General features: G+C 33.9%; 5 protein-coding genes and 1 long non-coding RNA gene across 7 annotated transcripts; 4 read left to right on the top strand and 2 right to left on the bottom strand.

The window, feature by feature from the left end:
- Positions 1-6,008: 6,008 nt before the first annotated feature.
- LOC104742094 (putative eukaryotic translation initiation factor 5-1) lies at positions 6,009-8,550 on the top strand. 2 transcript variants are annotated; one of them, XM_010463060.3, is made up of 2 exons: positions 6,009-6,243; positions 6,626-8,550. In XM_010463060.3, the coding sequence occupies exon 2, from the start codon at positions 6,928-6,930 to the stop codon at positions 8,245-8,247; it is 1,320 nt and encodes a 439-aa protein (XP_010461362.2). In that variant the 5' UTR covers positions 6,009-6,243; positions 6,626-6,927; the 3' UTR covers positions 8,248-8,550. The 2 variants fall into 2 exon arrangements, with proteins under 2 accessions (XP_010461362.2, XP_010461363.2); XM_010463061.3 differs by having other exon boundaries at positions 6,615-8,550.
- A 636-nt stretch (positions 8,551-9,186) lies between these two features.
- Positions 9,187-9,980, top strand: LOC104742093 (serine rich endogenous peptide 20). The gene is given in 3 exon segments (XM_010463059.2): positions 9,187-9,244; positions 9,247-9,292; positions 9,548-9,980. Coding segments are annotated over 3 exon segments (264 nt in total). The 5' UTR covers position 9,187; the 3' UTR covers positions 9,709-9,980.
- A 560-nt stretch (positions 9,981-10,540) lies between these two features.
- LOC147928427 (glutathione S-transferase T3-like) lies at positions 10,541-11,456 on the bottom strand. The gene is made up of 2 exons (XM_087486135.1): positions 11,013-11,456; positions 10,541-10,657 (listed from the first exon to the last, which is right to left on the bottom strand). The coding sequence occupies exons 1-2, from the start codon at positions 11,454-11,456 to the stop codon at positions 10,541-10,543; spliced, it is 561 nt and encodes a 186-aa protein (XP_087342261.1).
- A 4,429-nt stretch (positions 11,457-15,885) lies between these two features.
- On the top strand, positions 15,886-17,650 carry LOC104742091 (uncharacterized). Its single transcript, XM_010463056.2, is given in 4 exon segments — positions 15,886-16,193; positions 16,283-16,765; positions 17,392-17,467; positions 17,470-17,650. Coding segments are annotated over 4 exon segments (822 nt in total). The 5' UTR covers positions 15,886-15,968; the 3' UTR covers positions 17,508-17,650.
- Positions 17,651-18,039: 389 nt separating this feature from the next.
- On the bottom strand, positions 18,040-18,571 carry LOC104742092 (uncharacterized). Its single transcript, XM_087486014.1, has 2 exons — positions 18,399-18,571; positions 18,040-18,298 (listed from the first exon to the last, which is right to left on the bottom strand). The coding sequence occupies exons 1-2, from the start codon at positions 18,478-18,480 to the stop codon at positions 18,138-18,140; spliced, it is 243 nt and encodes an 80-aa protein (XP_087342140.1). The 5' UTR covers positions 18,481-18,571; the 3' UTR covers positions 18,040-18,137.
- Positions 18,251-19,130, top strand: LOC147928426 (uncharacterized). Its single transcript, XR_015580785.1, has 2 exons — positions 18,251-18,656; positions 18,736-19,130. It is a non-coding gene; the product is annotated as an uncharacterized LOC147928426 (long non-coding RNA).
- The last annotated feature ends 1,933 nt before the right edge of the window (positions 19,131-21,063 follow it).

Here is a 21,063-nt window from a genome sequence, read left to right as displayed (position 1 = left end):
ATTTAATCACAATATATGCAGAAAAATTTCAATATATTTATTTATCAGAAGTATTATATGATAGTTCATAATATTTATTAATCTATATTAATCTCTGCCTAATACTATAGTATGATCCCTTAAAAAGATCAGTCATCTAATTAATTTCTGCCTAATCTGATTATTATCCACCTAATCTGATTATGTTTAGGTTACAAGTATAAAACAGTTTTTTCCTGTTATTAAACATTTAGATTGAGAATTTATGATATTTTATAATATAATACTCCTTCTTTTTCATAATATAGGATGTTTTAGATAATATTTTTGTTTCGTAATATAAGATATTTTCAAAATTGTAGTAAATGCATGAAAATATTTTTATGTAATTGTAGTTTTGTATTTTATATTGTATTTTTTTCAATAACAAGAACCAAACTATAAATATAATTAATACCACATATTTATTATTTTAATAAAATAATTTTAAAAATAAACTTTTTAATTAATTATTGTTTAGTTTCTGATTCTGTTTTTAGGCATTAAGATCCCACACAAACGTCCGCTAAGCGTCGAAGCGATTTTTTAACCAAGGGGTAAAGCTAATATGTTATTTTATGTAGAATCTTTCACTTTTGCAACTATGTGCCTTGGGTTTGATTGAATAATAAAATCAACCTTCTTGTGCAACTATTGAATGTCTTTTTTTTTTTTCAAATAATGTTGTTAAGACTAGTAATCAGCCGTTTAATGACTGTAGTGAATAAAGACACTGTTATTTTTTTTTTAGAAGAATGAGTCTCATTTAATATTGAAATTTCACTAGTATTATACTAATCTAGTAATCTTGGTCCAATTTTTTTCCAAAAAAGTCTGTCAAAATGATAAAAATACAATCGCTGGACATGACTTATTTTAATAAATATGTTCGTCTTTCTAGACTCTTCTTTCTTCTGTGTGTTCTGAAACTTTCTTTTATACAAACTAGGGTTTGAATCCCACAACCTACGCGTAGGTTCATTTGATATATTTTGATAAAAATTATATATGATTGATTACGGTAATAAAATATTACCTCATAAAAAAATAAAAATTAGTACTAAGGAAAAAAACTAAATTTCAGATACAAATTTTTTAAAATATAAAAATCAGTGGTGTTATAAAATCAAATCTGATAAAAAAAATCATAAATTTAACTTTACGTCCAGGCGAGCCAAATCAAATTGATGACCTCACATATCTTAAACCATTTTCTTTGACCACCAGAAAAACGAAACAATATTATAATCATGAATTTAACTCGTTTTCATATTTAATTGATCGTTACCACTTATGTTTTCGTGTTTTTTATCCAATATTTTCTTATTCTTCATATTCTTTCTTGTTCTTTTCATTGTCAAATTTTGTGTTAATTGCCATCGTAACTTTTATCGTTTGGTTCTTCGTTATACTCTTTTTCTTCTTCTTCCTCGTCAACTTCTTCACATTCTTCCACTGAAAAACTTTTTTTTAGACTACCACACAACATGTTAACCCATCAAACTCCAAGAACAAAATTATTTCTTTTCTCTTAAAATTTGTAAAATTCATGATTACTAGCATTGTCAACACATGCACCCAATTATTGACAATTTTATCCATATACTTATTTGGGTTTAGATCCACGCGTTTAGAAACTTCTCAAATCAAAATTTTTACTTGGTCATAATAAAATATATGAATAATGATTTATTTAATATGAATCATATGATATATAGAAATATGAGTACACTATAAAAACATATTAATTATAAATAAATAAAATCAATTATATTATATCATCAAATAATATCAACTGTATCATATTATCAAATAACCGTAACCGTATATAACAGTAATTGTATTTAAACGTAACCGTTTAACCGTTTAACAAGGTTACAAAAATTTCTAACCATAACCGATGGTTAATAAACCTTAACCGTGACAACCGTAACTCTGGTCATGCCTATGTATAGCTAATAAAACATGTGTGTTTGTCGTTCATCTTTCTTCTTTAAACCTCAAAATTTGACTCAAACATCAAATTAAAGTCTTGCGATGTCAATATAAAAAATTAATGAAAGAATATCAACTCATCTATAAAATCATACACAAAAATATGTTTTACAGCTCATAAGAAATAAAAAGCACAAAATGTAGATAAATAAGATAATTTATGTTTTGCATCAATATTTATAATATTTTAAACTTTTAAAAGGTTTCGAAATATAAAATTGGAACCTTTTAAAAATTTTCAATATTTATAATATTTTAAACTTTTAAAATTTAAAACTTATAATATTTAAAAACTTTTTAAAAGCTAAAAACTTTTAAAAGTTTCAATATTTATAATATTTAAACTTTTAAAATTTTTAAATATTATAATATTTTTATGAAACTGTTTAAAGTTTTAATTTGATCAAATAAAAGACTAGATCAAACCAAATAAAACTTTTAAACTTGGACGCCTAATAAATCAAGTTTTCCTGCTCATTCGTTGTTGGAAGCATATTAATTTTATTTATACTGGTTCTGAACCATTGCCTAAAAAATTTCTATATGATGTAGGATATTGTGCTTAGTTCGTTGATTTTCCATAAACTTAAAATTTTCTTTTTTCTAAAAATTTTTGTAAATTTAAAAAAATATTAATGAATGACATGTCAAATCATGATAGGTTGTTTAAAATAGTTCTTAAAATAGAAAATTCTGGAAATTGTATAAAATGTTAATAAATGATATGTCAAATTTCTATTGGTTGTTTAAAATCATATGTGGACGGCCTTAGGAGCTTATAGCTCCTACTTTTTAATAGTATAGACTAGGTTTTGAACACACGCTACGCGTGGGTTTATTTGATATATTTTGATAAAAATTATATATGATTGATTACGATAATAAAATATTCTCTCATAAAAAAATTTAAATTAGTACTAAGGAAAAAAATTAAATTTCAGATACACAATTTTTTAAAATATAAAAATCAGTTGTGTTATAAAATCAAATTTGATAAAAAATCATAAATTTAACTTGACGTCCAGGCGAGGCAAATCAAACTAATGACCTCACATATCCTAAACCATTTTCTTTGACCACCATAAAAACGAAACGATTTTATAATCATGAATTTAACTCGTTTTCATATTTAATTGATCGCTACCACCTATGTTTTCGTGTTTTTTATTCAATGTTTTCTTATTCTTCATATTCTTTCTTGTCATTTTCATTGTCAAATTTTGTGTTAATTGTCATCGTAACTTTTACTGTTTGGTTATTCGTTATACTCTTTTTCATCTTCATATTCTTCCACTGAAAAACCTTTTTTTAGACTACCACACAACTTGTTAACCCATCAAACTCCAAGAACAAAATCATTTCTTTTCTCATAAAATTTGTGAAATTCATGATTACCAGCATAGTCAACACATGCACCCAATTATTGACAATTTTATCCATATACTTATTTGGTTTTAGATCCACGCGTTTAGAAACTTCTCAAACCAAAATCCTTACTTGGTTTCTAATATTTTAAAAACATCATAAAATATACTAATAATTATTTATTTAATATGAATTATATGATATATAAAAATATGAGTACACTATAAGAACATATTAATTATAAATAAATAATATCAATTATATTATATCATCAAATAATATCAACCGTATCATATTAACAAATAACTGTAACCGTATATAACAATAATCGCTTGAACCGTAACTGTAACCGTAGTAACCGTATCAAAATGGAGTATCATCAAACAGTTTCTATTTTTGGTTTGCTAGGTTTTGAACCCACAAGTTATTTGATATATTTTGATGAAACTTATATATGATTGATGACGGTAATAAAATACTCCCTCTGTCTCTGATAAATTGATGTTTAGTATTTGTCACACATATTAAGACAGAGAGAGAATGTAACTAATTTATTTTTTACTTTTTCTAATAATTTATTTGTTTTTATTTATGGCCACTCATGTATTTGTCTGACGATTTATTTTACTGACATATTCTCTACTTTTCCATTTTTCCACATTTTTAGTATTAAAAATATTTAGAACATCAATCTATTAGAGACAAAAAAATATTCTCTAAAACATCAATCTATGTGAGACAGAGAGAGTATTATCTTATAAAAAAATTTAAACTAGTATTAAAGAAAAAAAATGAAATTTCATATACATAATTTTTTAAAATATAAAAATCAGTTGTGTTATACAATCAAATCTGATAAAAAAATCATGAATTTAACTCGACGTCCAGGCGAGACAAATCAAACTGATGACCTCACATATTCTAAACCATTTCTTTGACTACCAGAAAAACGAAACCATTTTATAATCATTAATTTAACTCGTTTTCATATTTAATTGATCGCTACCACCTATGTTTTCGTGTTTTTTATTCAATGTTTTCTTATACTTCATATTATTTCTTGTCATTTTCATTGTCAAATTTTGTGGTAATTGTCATCGTTACTTTTACTTTATGGTTCTTTGTTATACTCTTTTTCTTCTTCTTCCTTGTCAACTTCTTCACATTCTTCCACTGAAAAATCTTTTTTTTAGACTACCACACAACTTGTTAAACCATCAAACTTCAATAACAAAATCATTTATTTTCTCATAAAATTTGTGAAATTCATGAAGACCAGCATAGTCAACACATGCACCCAATTATTGATAATTTCATCCATATACTTATTTGGTTTTAAATCCACACGTTTAGAAACTTCTAAAACCAAAATCCTTACTTGGTTTATTATATATTTTAAAAACATAATAAAATATACTAATAATTACTTATTTAATATGAATCATATGATATATAGAAATATGATTACACTATAAGAACATATTAATTATAAATAAATAATATTAATTATATTATATCATCAAATAATATCAACCATATCATATTATCAAATAACTGTAACCGTATATAACCGTAACCGCTTGAACCAGAACCGTATTTAAATGTAACCGTTAACCATTTATTAAATGATTATGGTTAAGGTTAAACAAAATTTCTAACCATAACCGATGGTTAATAAACCGTAACCGTGACAACCGTAATCCTAGTGATGCCTATGTATAGCTAATAAAATATATGTGTTTGTTGTCCATCTTTCTTCTTTAAACCCGAAAACTTGACTCAAACATCAAATCGAGGTCTTGCGATGTCAATGCTTCTTCCTTAGACCCAAAAATAAAAAACTAATGAAAGAATATCAACTCATCTATAAAATCATACGCAAAATATGTTTTACAGCTCATAAGAAATAAAAAAACATAAACGTAGAGAAATAAGATAATTTATATTTTACATCAATATTTATATTACTTTAAACTTTTAAAAGGGTTCGAAATATAAAATTTGAACCTTTTAAAAAGTTTCAATATTTATAATATTTTAAACTTTTAAATTTTAAAAATTATAATATTTAAAAACTTTTTAAAAGCTAAGAACTTTTAAAAGTTTTAATATTTATAATAATTAAACTTCTAAAAATTTTAAATATTATATTATTTTTTGTAACTTTTTAAATTTTAATTTGATCAAATAAAAAACAGGATCAAACCGAATAAAACTTTTAAACTTGGACGTTTGATAAATCAAGCTTTCCTGCTCATTCGTTGTTGGAAGCATATTGATCTTATTTATACTGGTTCTGAACCATTGTCTAAAAATTTTCTAGCCGATGTGAGATATTGTGCATAGTTTTTTTATTTCTATAAATTTAAAATTTTCCTTTTTCTAAAAAAATCTGGAAATTTAAAAAATGTTATAGAATGACATGTCAAATCATGATATATTGATTAAAATAATTTTTAATATATAAAATTCTGGAGATTTTAAAAAATGTTAATTAATGATATGTCTAATTACAATTGAAAGTTTAAAATCTTAGGTGGACGCCTTTAAAAACTTTCTACTTTTTATTAGTATAGGTGTAATAAAATAATGAAATTATTTATATTAATAATAAAATAAAATAATTGGACGCGAAACGATGAGTTTGCCCTAAAGGGATGAACCACAAAAAATCACGCGTCTACTTGTCTCTCAGCCTCCCTTACCCTTTCTATATAAATATATATATATATCCTCAACAAAAACATCTCTTGTTGCTTCGTTGGTTCTCTCATTTATTCAATCTCATCGGCGCAACAAACACGTTTCTTTCTTCAAGCTCTCTCAACCTTTCAGAGATCATCCTCCGTTTCGTCATCTTACAAGGTCAATATTCTCCCTTTTATCTCTCTTCTTATTCCGATTGGTGCCGTGCATCTGTTCCTCTGATCTGATTTGTTTTTTTGATTCCGAAAGAGATGGTTTTGAATCTGATTCATTGATGCTAGATTAGGTTTTCGTATTGTAAATCTTGGAACTTTCCTTTGTTTCCTGTCATGGGTTCTTGATATTTTTTCAAGATTTAGGGTTATTCATGTTGGATCTTTTGAATTGTTGAATCTAAGTATTTTGATTGAATTGAAAAGGTCAAGTCTTTCTTTTGGGTTAAGAGGAGAATGAAACAATAACTTTGAAATTTGGGCTCTTTAATGGATTCTGTGTATATGTGTCTCACTCGTCTCTTTGTTGTGTTTAAGATATTTTTCAGGGAAGTTTTGGGCAGTTAAAGCTGCTGGGATCATCAGTTTGTCAAAAGTGGAGTGTGAAGAATCTTTTATGTCTGAACAGGCTTCTCTCTTTCAATCATCTATCCGGCTTTTAGGGGAGTACTGTCCTATATCTAGGAAAAAGTCCACTCGTAAAGTCTGTGGTTTGCGTCTTGGATCTTTTGAGCCTGTCAACAACAACAACAACACAAGCTGTTCCGGTTTTCAGTTTGTGCAACCGAGTGATTTTCACTGTCTCTTCTGACATTCCTCGTCGGTTTTACGTGTTGTTTGTCAAATCAAGATGGCTTTGCAAAACATTGGTGCTTCCAACCGCGATGATGCCTTCTACCGGTACAAGATGCCGAGGATGATGACCAAGATTGAAGGCAGGGGCAACGGTATCAAGACTAATGTGGTCAATATGGTTGACATTGCTAAGGCCTTGGGGAGACCTCCTGCTTATACCACTAAGTACTTTGGTTGTGAGCTTGGTGCGCAGTCCAAATTTGATGAGAAGACTGGAACCTCTCTGGTCAATGGGGCCCATGACACTTCCAAGCTTGCGGGACTTCTGGAGAACTTCATCAAAAAGTATGTTCAGTGTTACGGATGTGGGAATCCTGAAACTGAGATACTCATCACAAAGACGCAAATGCTCCAGCTGAAATGTGCGGCTTGCGGGTTTATCTCGGATGTCGATATGAGGGACAAGCTCACGTCCTTCATTCTTAAGAATCCTCCAGAGCAAAAGAAGTCGTCTAAGGATAAGAAGTCAATGAGGAGAGCTGAGAAAGAAAGGCTGAAAGAAGGTGAAGCAGCTGATGAGGAGCTGAGGAAAATCAAGAAGGAGGCTGCTAGTAAGAAGAAAGCAGCAACCACAGGTACTTCGAAAGACAAAGTTTTGAAGAAGAAAGATCATTCCCCACCTCGAAGCCAGTCTGATGAGAATGAGCAAGCAGACAGTCAAGAAGATGATGGTGATGTCCAGTGGCAAACAGATACTTCCAGGGAGGCTGCTGAGAAACGAATGAAAGAACAGCTCAGCGCTGTAACAGCTGATATGGTGATGCTGTCCACAATTGAAGAAAAAAAGCCAGCAGTTGAGGTGAAGAAGGCACCAGAAGTGCTGCATGAGAATGGCAATAGCAAGATTCCTGATAATGCTCATGAAAAGCTTGTGAGTGAGATAAAAGAGCTTCTGAGCAGTGGTTCATCTCCTACACAACTCAAAACAGCCCTAGCTTCAAACTCCGCAACCCCTCAGGAGAAGATGGATGCCTTATTCTCTGCCCTCTTTGGAGGCGCAGGCAAGGGATTTGCTAAAGAAGTGATCAAGAAGAAGAAATATCTCGTGGCCTTCTTGATGATACAAGAAGATGCAGGAGCTCCTCAGCAGATGGTTTTGCTTAATGGAATAGAATCTTTCTGCATGAAGGCGAGCGCAGAGGCTGCCAAAGAAGTTGCTCTTGTTATCAAAGGGCTTTATGATGAAGACCTTTTGGAAGAGGATGTGATTGTTGAATGGTACAATAAAGGAATTAAAGGCTCCCCAGTGTTGAAAAATGTTACTCCGTTCATTGAGTGGCTCCAGAACGCTGAGTCTGAGTCCGAGGAAGAGTGATGCTGTGTTTCTCTACTCGGTGGTTTTTAAAACTGTGTCTGTGTCTGTGTCTGTGTCTGTGTTTGTGTTTTGTTTCAGTGTCTGTGTCTGGCTCACAGTGTGAGTCTTGAATAAGGTAAGAGGGCAGCGGCCAAGGTTTTCTTCTACATGTTAAGGAACACTCACTGGTCATTGGTCTCTCCGTATTTGTCTTGATTTTTACATGTTGTATGGTTTGTTCTGACGATTTTCTTTGGACCTTGCTACTTATGTTCTATTATTCCATTTCGATCAATTATGGAATCTTATTTCTATTGTTTCCAATTGCGATCTCTGATTGAAGCCAAAACTCTAGATATATTTCTCAACTGATTGCAATCATTTGGATTTACATGTGCAAGACTTGAATCACAATACATGTGAAACCAAATTTGTTTCTGCTACTTGATTCAATCTTTTTATTCAAGAAAAGTTGATCATTATCTAGTGATTCAAGTCTTGTTACCTAAAAAAGATAGTTAATTTGGGTTGACACGTCCATTTATTGTCCAAGTGGTATCTTACGTATTTAGTCCATTCCTAGTTCAAACCGAGTTTTCAAATTTGTTTGGTATGTTATTCAAGCTTTTGCCTTTAAATTAAGCTTACCCTAAACTTACAAGCTCCACAAAATAAATTAACTAAAAATTAAGTTGGACCAATTCAGAAGACTTCAGACATTTGCAGTGTCAACAAGTTTTTGTTACCATGTACATATATGTGATAAAATAACGACTTTGAAAATGTAGCAAGTCTTCTGAATTGGTCCAACTTAATTTTAGTTATTCTATGGGGAACAAAGAAACGAACATGTGTTTGACCAAAACAGAAATATTAACACGTAACGTGAATTCATTTATCTATATATATATATATATACGAATTGCATCTTAAAATTTACAAGTTTAAATCAACCGAAAATATGTACAGACTCACGGTTTGTATACTAATTTTGAGTTTTCTTTTGTTCTCTGGATTATCTCTTACACGACACTAGCCCGGGTACAATATGCATCTCCAAGTCCAAGTATGTGTTTATTTTTTCTTTTCTTGCAAACAATTTTAGGTACGGTCGATACGATTTGGGTTTGGTTTCCGTTCAAATTATTTTAATAAAAACTTCAATTTTGTTCATACGTTGATTTAGTGTGGATTTATGATTTTGCTCGTAAATGGAAAAAGAAAAATGAATCATTTTATTTTCTATTTCTTTCAGGTTATGTTCTAGATTCCTTTTTTTTTTTTTTCAAAATCGATTAGCTAATAGTTGATATCTTTATAGGAAAAAAATTTGGAAAAGAATTTTAGGACCAAAAGGTCTTCAACGAGATCAAAATTGGTGCAGCAGGCAGTGTTTCAAGGCGAGCTTATTCATGTCGTACAAGTTGTAAACCTAGCCAGTCTTGGAGAATTGAAAGGAGGAAACCACGACATAACAATTAAGGCATATTATTTGTGAGGTTTTTCCAAAAAATAATGAAAATCACGGCTAAGATGGCCTATTACTACTAAACTATATAAACATTATTGCCAAAAAATGGCCTATTACATACATAAGAAATTCAAGATCGCAAGCATAACTTACATCACTTGTGCTCAGACTTGGTCGCAAGATTCTAACCATCACTATGATCATTAGTCATGTCTAATAAAATTCATGTTCTCATGTAATCCCCATAGATACATATATGTGATAATCTTATCATTAGAGTAAATCAATGTTTCGAGGTTCATAAATTCTTTTCTATGATGCCAACCAATGTTTCGAGGTTCCACCTTCAACATTTGTCCATTTTTATGGTGCATGTATTCTCTCCATTTTTTTATATATCAACAATTATCCTATTCCTTAGAAAAAATTTCCTATCTCTTTTCTTTGCTCATTTTCTACTGATATTTAAATCATATTTCCTTTTCATGATGTTAGTTGATGTTTCGAGGTTCGACCTTTTGCATTTCCCAGTTGGTATGGTGGGTGTATTCCCATATTTATGTATCCACTTATCATGTTCCTTTTTCTGGACTACAATTTGCCTATTTTTTTTCTGGACTACAATCTCATATCCCCTTTTCATCAAATAATTTCTCAATGAAAATTGTTAAAGGTTAAATATATTATCCTTAATGAAAGTTGTTAAAGGTTAAATATAATTAAACCAGTAAGTATTCAACGAAAAACACAGTACCTCAGTGGTTGCGAGTTCCATGCATACATGCGCGCGCTCAGGGTTCGAATCCCATTATGCAGGGTACAACTAGGGTGCAACGAGTACAACTAGGGTGCACCGGGTACAGAGTATACCTCATCATACAGAGTATACCCATCACGTTCATCTTCTACAATCATGTTGTGCAATATGATACATGCTCTCATTATGTTTCCAATTTTTACCTTATCCAACATAAGAGCTGGGTTTTTGACTATGGCAAATCGAGCTTGCAAAAGCATGCTCGACATCTTTACGTACAACTTCTTGGTACGTAGCAAATAACGATGCTTTCGGATCTTGTGGCATTGAAATTGATTTGACAAAAGTAGCCCATTTTGGATAAATACCATCGGTGAGATAGTAAGCCATATGATATTGTCGTCCGTTGACAATGTATTTTACTTTGGGAGCTACACCTTGTAATATGTCATCAAAAACTGGTGAGCGATCGAGAATATTGATATCGTTTAATGTACCTGGAGCTCCAAAAAATGCGTGCCATATCCAAAAAAAATCATGCTCAAGTGTGAATTTCACCTTATAATCGTTGAAGAAGATTTCATAAGCCATTTTCATGACATCATCTTCATTCTGGCCATTTGATTTCAGCTTTGTTGCAGCCTCATAGCTTCCAACAAACTTGCAAACTGTTTCGTTGATCTTCTGCCACCTTTGCTTACTATGACTAGGCTCTCTCTTTTCTACACCAAATAGCTTAGGATTTGCAGCATAATTAGTTGCAATTCGTGACCAAAAAGTACCAAATTTTTGATCGACAGCAACAATTGTATCCTTGCTAGTGTTGAGCCAAGCACCGATGAGACACACATCTTCTGTGTGTGACCACTTCCTTCTACGCTCCTTTGATTTCTGTTCACCTACAGGGCCCTCCTCAGCATATGAATGGGTCTCAAGGGTGTGGCTTTCTTGTTGACTACTTAACAGGTCCATAAAACCTAAAGCTTCACTAAATGGGTCCATAGGCAAGTTTCTAGGTTGAGTTTAAAAGAGGATCAATAATAATGAAGGGTTGATTGTCTGGTTAGGTGTGTAAAGGAGAAGAAATGTAATGTGTTTAGGTTCAGCTAAACACTTAATATATAACTAGAAGTGAGGTGTAAGTGTATTTGGTTTTTAAATGTGACATAACAAGCAATTAATGACAACTACCAAGCATTGAGTATAACCTAACACTAGACAATAGGTGTTTCAATGTGACAACAACCAACAATGCTTGTTTAACTGTGACATAACAAGCAATCAATCAAGTACAAACATTGAGTGTCTAAGTGTGACAATTACCTAACAGTTCTAGTACAATTTAATGATACAAATTTATGATGCAAATAGCCGAAAGACCAAAAAAGACAAGTGACATACCGATTGAAGAGACCAAGGGCTCCAACCTACCGTCTTTATGTGGCTTCTGCCAACATCCGTGTTTATGTGGCTGCTAGAGCTGCAGAAATGACAAAAACAACAAAATAGTTGAGTGTAGTATATAACTATGTTGCAGAGATAACTATGTTGCAACAGTAAAATAAGGACGGACCTTATTCCATCGCAATGGCAATGCACACATCGTTGACAGAATAACCTAAAACCATTGGAGTTGATTCTGAATCCCTATACACCTATACAAGATAAGGAACTTGGTTAATGCAACACTAAAGAGGCGTCATGTTTGCAGAACAAGAGTCGCATTAAAAATTGAAGGTCATGTTAAAGTTATTGATAACACTTGTTTAGCTTAAAATAATAATACCTTCAAGCATACATGACGTGAACAAAACTGATAAAAACCAAAAGCATCACAACAAGTATATGATAAAAACCACCTGTTACATTAGAAAGCAGATGTGAACAAAACTGATCAACATAATTTTTAATAGGAAATTTCATCTGCAAATCCTAAACTGGCCAAACAAAGTAAATTGTTATGCTCACTTGTGTGGAGGAGGTTGGCAATAACAATGGTAAGCAGCATCACACCTTAGGATCTCCTGTTCTACGACAGACCAAGGACGGTAAAGACTCAGTGAAGCAGGTTAAAGATCGAAAGAAACTCTATATAGCGGTTAGGCTAACACTTTTATATCTGTTTGTTACTAAATACAACGTATCTCGTTAAACAAAACAGAAACATATGTTATATCAATCACTTTGCGAGCAATTGGTAGTGCTTAGATGCAACATATATCACGAATGAAGTAAAACTGAGAAACCAGAAACAAACTACCTCACAAACCCGTAATCTTCAGCTGACTTGTTACCAGTTAACAACTTCCTATCATAAAACCATAAATCAATTTTATCACCTTCAAACTTTGCTAAAATCGATTCTAATTTCTTGAAACCTAATTTCTTCTCACATCCCTAAAACTCTGATGCATGTCGATCCAAAGGAAATCAATAAGACTATGACCAAGAAAAAAAACTTACTCCGTTGGAGATTTAATCGGAGATTTAAGATCCGATTGGGTCAACCAAGGGCTGCCGGATCGATGAACCAAGATCATGTCCTTCTTCACAACAAATTTCCTGCATGCATCACTCCCATAAGCAAAATACCCAATATGATTGATGACTGAATCACCGCCGGTAAAATCCAAATCGAGAGTCTTGTTGTTTTCTCTGTCGAACAAAGGAGAGAGACGAGAGAGAGATGAAAGAGAAATTTACTTAACAAAAAAAATAAAAGAAAATTTTATTTTTTTCTCACCCAATCAGAAACTGACACACCCCAGTTTCTAAACATACCAAAAACATCTTAGTTAAACAACGATTCTAAACTAAAACATACAAAAACAATTAAATTTAATCACATCTAATACTTTAGCAACTCTTAAGCAACTGTTAAAATACTTTGATGGACTTGCCCTTATTATGCTATATTCTTCGTTCATTTTTTTTTATTGGTTACACAGCAAATTCGCCCTTTATTCTTTAGGCTTGCATCTCATATTTGTCAAAATTTGGTGGCTTTACAAAAAAAAAATATTTTTTGGGAGAATTTCAAAGTACCCATTTTCCAAATTTCTAATTTTTTTATTATAAATGCTTCTAAAAATCTGATATGTATCCAAATTTGTGTTTAAACTTATAAAAACATACAAAAATTACATTCATATGTGTGTACAATATTATTACATACTTTATAAATACAGCTTAAAAACATATCAAACCTTTTAAATATTTTGATTGAGTCTATGAGTAATAGTTACTGAAACAACCTGACCGGTATATTTTTTTTTTAATAACCTAATATCTAGTGATCCCATATTCACTAGCAACCTACCCTCAAACATCAACAACAATAGATAACAATAAATAAACAACACCAATAATCAATAACCGTCAAAGAAATAACATAACATCAATTCCAACAATAATCTAGAACATAACCAATAATGAAACTACATTCCTAACATCCATTCTAGACCACTAAGTTCCACTCTAGCATCCTAACACAGATACAAAGCAAACAACCGAGCCTCTAGAACATCCTCATCTTCATCACCTGGATCCCACGATCACACTTTGCATTTACCTGCGCCACAACACAAAAGAGAGGCGTAAGTATTACCAGAAATACTTAGTGAGGCAATCCTTCCATCTATTGGGCTATACACACAAGCAATAAGATCTCTCATGCCACAAACAACAATAATAAAACAAACCAGGAACATGCACAAAGTAACAAGACATAAACCGGTCGCTGTCAGAAGGGTGTTGACCAATCCCCGAAGGTGTCGACCGACATTGGTTATCTGGTGTCGACCGACACCCCAACTGGTGTCGACCGACACTTGCTCGACACTTCCAAAACCCTAATGGTGTCGACCGACACCTCCACATGGTATCGACCAACACCTCCACATGGCATCAACCGACGCTCGCTAAATTCTCGAGTCGTCCTCGCATTGGTTTCGACCGACACCGATGCCGAGCAGCGATTTCCTTGAACAGAGCCTCCGAATCTCGCCTTCAAACTTCTCCTTTTGGTCCCACACGAACACACGAACGCATCCAAGCCTCAAGAGCTACGAAAAACCCACAAACATCCAAAGAAAACAACCACACAACACACAAAATCAGAGAAACAGAGATCTTAACTTAGATAAGCCATGGTCATGCACTCACCTTTGCCAATCAATGAGGTAAACGACCAATCCACGACCAGAAACCTCCACAGCAAGCTCTTTCCACGTTCTTAGCCTTAGATCTCACTCCCCAAGCACAAATATCCCCAAAACAAGCAAGAAACCTAACCAAACTCACTGGAAAGCTTCTCTCTCTCTTTCTTCTTCTCTCTACAATGAAACGGCTAAAGAAAAAAGAAGAAATCGACTTTTCCTTTTAATAGTCGAGTTTAGGACTTCTCCTAACCAATCACGCAAACCAGACGATTAAAATCGAACCGATTTGACCACCACGAATGGTGTCGACCGACACCACTAGGAGTGTCGATCGACACCCCTACCAGAAATCGAATTTCTGGTTCGCGGATGTTACAGTTACTATCCATGTTACGCTATAAACTTTAAAAACACTTTTTAAACTTTTATATTTAAAGAGGATATTTGTTTTTAAAAAATCTTAACAACGTTAATAAAAAACAAAAAAGTGGTCCGACATCGAATGTAATGACGATTTTTTCTAGGTTCTGAGATGGATTTACTGGATGATGGTGCGAGGCAGAGAGAGGGTTTTTCTGGTCCGATGATGGTTAGTTGGAATCAAGAATGGGTGGTAAACCTAATTCCGGTGGTGGTTTATCGAGATTGCGATTGGGTGGTACCCCTAATTCCGGTGAGCTCGTCATTACGAGATTATCTTTTAAATCGGAGATAATAATGTCTATTAGAGTATCTGTTAGTAGATTTGTTAAAATGTTGTTGATGGTTACCAGATTCGATCTGTTTTCGATTTTACTCCAGTTATTGCCCACGGTATTGAGTTTTAAGGCCATGATTCTATCAGGTTCCAGTTTTGGAAGGTTGCATCTATAGATATAGAGTAAATTTGTGGGTTTGTTTGTGGAAGGTCTTGGCAAACCCAAAGAGAGATAGAGATGGCAAAGCTTAGAAAAGAAGGAAGTAGAACCATGGTGGCGACCGACAACGAAGAAGACGACAATTCATTTAGGGTTAGTGGGTTTGTAATTTTTTGAAGAAAACAAGAGTATTTTTCTCATTTATCATATATATCGCAACTTTTTAGTGGTTGACGTCGAATTTAATCAGCGTCCAAAATTTTTAACCGCCAAACGCTGCATCTACCGCTGTGTCATGCCGCAACTACTTGCGGTGACCAAACGAACAGCAACATTTGCATCTGCCGCAGTCGCACCTACTTGCGGCCACCAAAGGAACAGCCCATTATAAATTTAGGGAGGTATGATTAGGAAGATAAAAAAAAAAAAAAAAAAATTGTATGAAGTGAACCTTTGTCTTGACCGGTGCATAGCTCACATCTCTCTACAATCCGATAATGGCGATTTCTTTCGTAATTGATCCTTCAATTTCTCCTTGCTTCACCGTACCTGCCTCTTCTTCTTCTTCATGGAGAACACTTCCCCTACGAAACCTTCATTTCCATGGCAAACCTTCACCATCTCCATTGAATTCGAAACCCAATCGAAGATTCCCAATCTTGTATCCAAACAATCGAAGCAGCTACGTAGCATCTCTCTCTGCTCACCAAGCTTCTTCTTCTGTAAGTTCTTCTTCTTCTCCATTTAGTTCTTCTTTGATTTTTGAAATTCATCAGCTTTCTTCTAATTTGGGAATCTTTATGATTCGTAGACTAATAATAATAATAGTGAAGAAGCGAATTCAAAGTACCCAACAGATGTGAAAACCCTAATTGGGGTTTATAAAGAAGCTCTCTTTAATGGAGACCAAACCTCAGTCGCAGAAATCGAAACCATGTTTTGTAAAATCGACAAGGAGAAGAACAAAATGGATCAGAAGGTTTTGTCATTGTCAATGAAGATAGCTTCAGAGAAAGAGATGAAAATCCGATTGACTGCTGATTTTGAGAATACAAGGAAGAAGCTTGATAAAGATAGGCTTAGTACAGAGTCTAATGCAAAAGTTCAGATTATGAAGAGTCTTTTACCAATTATTGATAGTTTCGAGAAAGCTAAGCTTCAGGTTCAAGTTGATACTGATAAGGAGAAGAAGATCGATACGAGTTATCAGGGGATTTATAGGCAGTTCGTTGAGGTTTTAAGACATCTTCGTGTTGCTGCTATTGCAACTGTTGGGAAGCCCTTTGATCCTTTGGTAAGTTGAAAAGCTTTTTTTGAATTGAATAATGTTGCATCACTAATAGTGTGCTCTTATCATCATAGAACCCTACTTGGAATTGGTAACAGGATTCAGTCATTGTGTTTTTCCAAATGTAGTAGAAGGGTTTATGTTAGCTATTTGGTTACATGATTCTTCGGTGCAGTGAGTGATGATAAGAGGATTATGTTTTTTGTTGTGTTTGGGTGGTCTTTAGTGGTTAAAATACTCTTTATTGTTGTTGTTGCACAAGGCTATATTACTCACTAGCACAGATGAATCAGTTGAGTTTTTTGAAATCATAGCAGCTCTTTGTTGCATCACTAAGAAGGCTCTTATCTACTGTAGGAGGTTGGGAAATTGGTAACAGAGTTAGTGATTGTGCTGGCCAAATGAAGTACAAGGCTTTGTATTATTAACATCTTGGCTACATGATTCTTTTGTACTAGTGAGTGATGATAATGAAGAAATTAATTGTTGTTTACACAACTCAGTTATGTGATCTTTGTATGCCAGTGAGTGATAAAGCGGCTGGATACGTAAAGGGTGTTTTCAGATGAGAGTATAATGTTTGTTGTTTTTGGGATTTTGAGTGACTTATCAATAACTCTTTATTGTTGTAGTTGCACGAGGCTATATCACGAGAAGAATCTGAGACTGTTAAAGCAGGGGTAATAACCGAGGAGCTGAACCGGGGATTCCTTCTAGGAGATCGTGTTCTGAGACCAGCAAAGGTTAAAGTCTCTTTAGGACCCGCCAACAAGAAGACTCCTTCAGCTGCGTAGGAGATAACACCTTCTGCTTGAGTCTTGATGTTGGGTAAAATTTTCAGTGTCAGTCCATATTTTATTCACCTATCAAAGGGATAAGAAAGACGCAGCAGCTTATGTCTGAATGGGAAAGTTCTTTGGCTGCTGAGATTACGATTCATAGTTTACACAACTTGGTTAGCCATGGTTTGGATTCATAGCTTTGATTTCTTTGTTCTAGCATGTGATCTATGTTGGTGAAAACATCATTATTTCAACGTATCTCTCTCGCAACAATTTAGAATCATATGAAGAGACTTGTATCCAAGTAAGATTTTTGTGCTTGAAATACTCCACACTATACAAAATGCACATTACATTGCACACATCCCATCAAAAAGAGTCAACATCAATCATCCCTTAAAATGTCTAAGAAGCATTTAACTTGAATCTTCCCTGGGATTGTTGTATTGTAGGCATTGAATCCCTTACTTGGTCATTTTGTTTTGGAAGTTCCGGAAATTCACAATCTCTAAGAAAAAAATGAGTTAAAATAAGAAAAGTTCACATTTCTTGAGGATTTAATAAAAACTAAAGGGTAAAGAAGGGCTAATTTTATTTTACCATATGGGAACAGGATTCTGAGAACTGATACTTTTGTAGAATTTGGAGATTCGACCGCGAGATTCAGGTTTGGGTTTAATAGTTTTCTTCCTCAAGCCAAAGATCTCTTGAACCAAAGGAACATGGCTCAGTACAAGCTTCCAGGCCAGAAACCACCCTGCAAAAAAAAGAAAAAAAAAAAGTCAAAATTCAAATACTTCATCTTCTCAAAGCCCTAAAGATCAAATACTTTAAAGTTTAAAAGAGAGAGAGAGTACAAAGAGCGATGAAGCAGACGACGAATGAGATGGCCAGAAGCGGACGTACGAGGAAGAAGAAGAGATTGTCAAGGAAATCCATGGACGAAGCTGCTATCGATCACAAGTCCTTAGATTTCTTTTTAATTACGAGAGGAAGAAGATATACCCCATATGCCGATTTTTCAAAAGGAGCTTTGCTCTTAGATCAGGTCTTTTGGTATTGTCTAAAACGAGTATGGGCCTTTATAGCCCACTGGGCTTTTGGATGATTCGAAGGTTTATTTTTAATTTTTAATTTTTTTTTTTTTAACTCTTAATGATTTTATTAATAAGCATGAAATAAATTACAATGTAGGTAAAACATTAAAAAAGGTGGTACAAATCTGTGATAAATTACTGATGCAGTTGTTGAAGAAGCTTTTTTTGCAAGAAGATCAGCACATTTGTTTTTTTTCCCTCGGTGTCCAGCTGAATCTGATCCCATCAAACTTTCTGCTCCATTTTTTAACCTCTCGGATCCAGTTGTAGACTGGGAAGTTAAGTCCCTTTTTGTTTAGAAGGTTGATTTGTTCCTTGTTGTCACCTATCATATGTAGTTTCTTGATTCCAAGATGGTGAGCATGTTCCATTGCTAAAACCATAGCTTGAAATTCGCTCTCCAATGGGGTGTTTGTTGTTGCAGCAGTGGCATGTCCCGATTCTATGTAAGATCATTCACTGTTCCTTAGTAATCATCCTGCCTTTGCTCTCGATTCTGTGTTTTGGAAAGATCCGTCAAAGTTGCATCCTATCCACCCTAGTTCAATCCTTGTATCTGTTTCTCGTATAGTTCTTCCTTCTAAGTTGTTAGTTTCGTCTCTTACGTTCTCTTTGAATATTATGGCCGCGATCCATTCTTTAGCATCTCTTTTAGCTTGGTACACACAGCTTCTCCAATGTATAAATCTTCTTTGGAAGGTAATCAAGTTTCTATTCTTCCACAGACGCCATAGAATCCAAAATGGTAAATGGTGCATCAAACTACCAACTTCTGTGCTGCCGCTCAATGTTAAGATCTCTTGTATTTTTTCTTCCACTGTTAGCGATTGGTTGAGTAATCTTGTACATGGAAAGCCTGATGCCCTCCAGGTAGCTTGAGCATAATCACATCCAAAAAAATAAGTGATTAATGGTTTCCTCTTCTTTACAGCAACGCCGATATAGAGATTGATTGCTTATATGTCTTTTTCGCAGTTCTGAACCTGTGGCTAATGCTTCGGAGAGTAATCTCCAAACGAAGTGTTTTAACTTCGGAGAAATAGAAAGTTTCCATATTGATGCTTTGATAGTTGCATTTCCTGGAGGTGGAATTATGATCTGTTCTGATGTGTGTGTTGATACCCAGTAAGTTGACTTAACTATGTGGATGCCTGACTTAGTGTAATGCCATCCCAGGAGATCATTACCTGCATCATTACATATTTTAAGGGATAATATGGTTTGGACATCATTCTCGTGTACCACTTCCCTGATTTTGTCTTCATCCCAGTTAGTTTTGTCTTCATTAAAAAGATCCTTAACCCATTGGTTGTTCACATCTTCGTTCTTTTTTCTTGGTGCTCTCGGGGGTGGCGGGGGGTGGGTGGGTAGGTAGCCATGGGTCTATCCAGGTACTGACCGTTGATCCATCACCAATGATGTATCTCATCCCTTTTCTTAGAAGATCTCTTCCATGTAAGATTGACTTCCAAACATAAGACGATTTTGCTTTGTCTGTTGCATTGAGAATGTTTGTATCCTCAAAGTAGCGAGAACGTAGTACCCTTGCCATTAGACATTGTGGATGATGTAGAATACGCCACGTTTTTTTGCTGAGCATTGCTGTATTGAAATTTTCTAAATCTCTGAAACCTAACCCACCTTCTTTTTTAGGTAGACTCAACCTGTTCCAAGCAAACCAGTGCATACTCTTGTGATCTTCATCTGTGCCCCACAAGAATCTTGCGACAATACCATTTATTTCCTCACAGATTTCCAGCGGTAGTTTAAAAATATTCATCGAGAAAATTGGCATGGCTAGTGCTATGGATTTGAGAAGTACCTCTTTACCAGCTGGTGACAAGTATTGTTTATGCCAATCTTGAGTTATAGCCCGTACTTTCTCAAGTATGAATTGTAGCATTTCCGCTTTTTTCTAGCCAAATTGTTCTGGGAAACCAAGATATTTGCCTCCCCTTCATTGTGTATACCCAAAAATTTGTGTCTTATCCTTCTCTTAACTGAGTAACTGACCTTGCTTCCAAAAGTTATTGAAGATTTATTGAGGTTTATAGCCTGACCAGATGCTTGCTTATAAGATGAGAATATTTGTTTCAGAGCTTGACAGGACTTGTCGTTCGCCAAGGTGAAGAAAAGAGAATCATCCGCAAATAGTAAATGAGTTATTGCTGGACCTCCATTGCTAACTTTGATACCTTGTAGTTTCCTTGCCTCAGCAGATTGGGTGACCAAATGACTTAGAACCTCTGCACAAAGAATGAAAAGATAAGGGGATAAGGGATCCCCTTGTCTGATTCCTCTCTCCGATTGTATGTAACCCACTGAATTTCCATTTATCAGTACTGAATACTTAACTAATGACACACAAGCCCTTATCCAACCTATCCACTTCTGATCAAAACCCATACTTTTCATTGTTACTTCC

The sequence above is a fragment of the Camelina sativa genome, chromosome 14 (assembly GCF_030686135.1).
Source record: "Camelina sativa cultivar CO46 ecotype springtype chromosome 14, ASM3068613v1".
Classification (NCBI taxonomy): Eukaryota; Viridiplantae; Streptophyta; class Magnoliopsida; order Brassicales; family Brassicaceae; genus Camelina; species Camelina sativa.
Note: the sequence above shows the minus strand (reverse complement) of the source record. Positions and strands in the feature narration are given on the sequence as shown.

Excerpts from the sequence above, each read along its gene's own strand:
- LOC104742094 (XM_010463060.3), top strand. The coding sequence starts at position 6,928 with ATGGCTTTGCAAAACATTGGTGCTTCCAACCGCGATGATGCCTTCTAC.
- LOC147928427 (XM_087486135.1), bottom strand. The coding sequence starts at position 11,456 with ATGGACCCATTTAGTGAAGCTTTAGGTTTTATGGACCTGTTAAGTAGT. Across the intron at positions 10,658-11,012 it reads TCTTCTTCAACGATTATAAG|GTAAAAATTGGAAACATAAT; the intron begins GTGAAATTCACA and ends ATGTTGGATAAG.
- LOC104742092 (XM_087486014.1), bottom strand. The coding sequence starts at position 18,480 with ATGGATTTCCTTGACAATCTCTTCTTCTTCCTCGTACGTCCGCTTCTG. Across the intron at positions 18,299-18,398 it reads CGTCTGCTTCATCGCTCTTT|GGTGGTTTCTGGCCTGGAAG; the intron begins GTACTCTCTCTC and ends TTTTTTTTGCAG.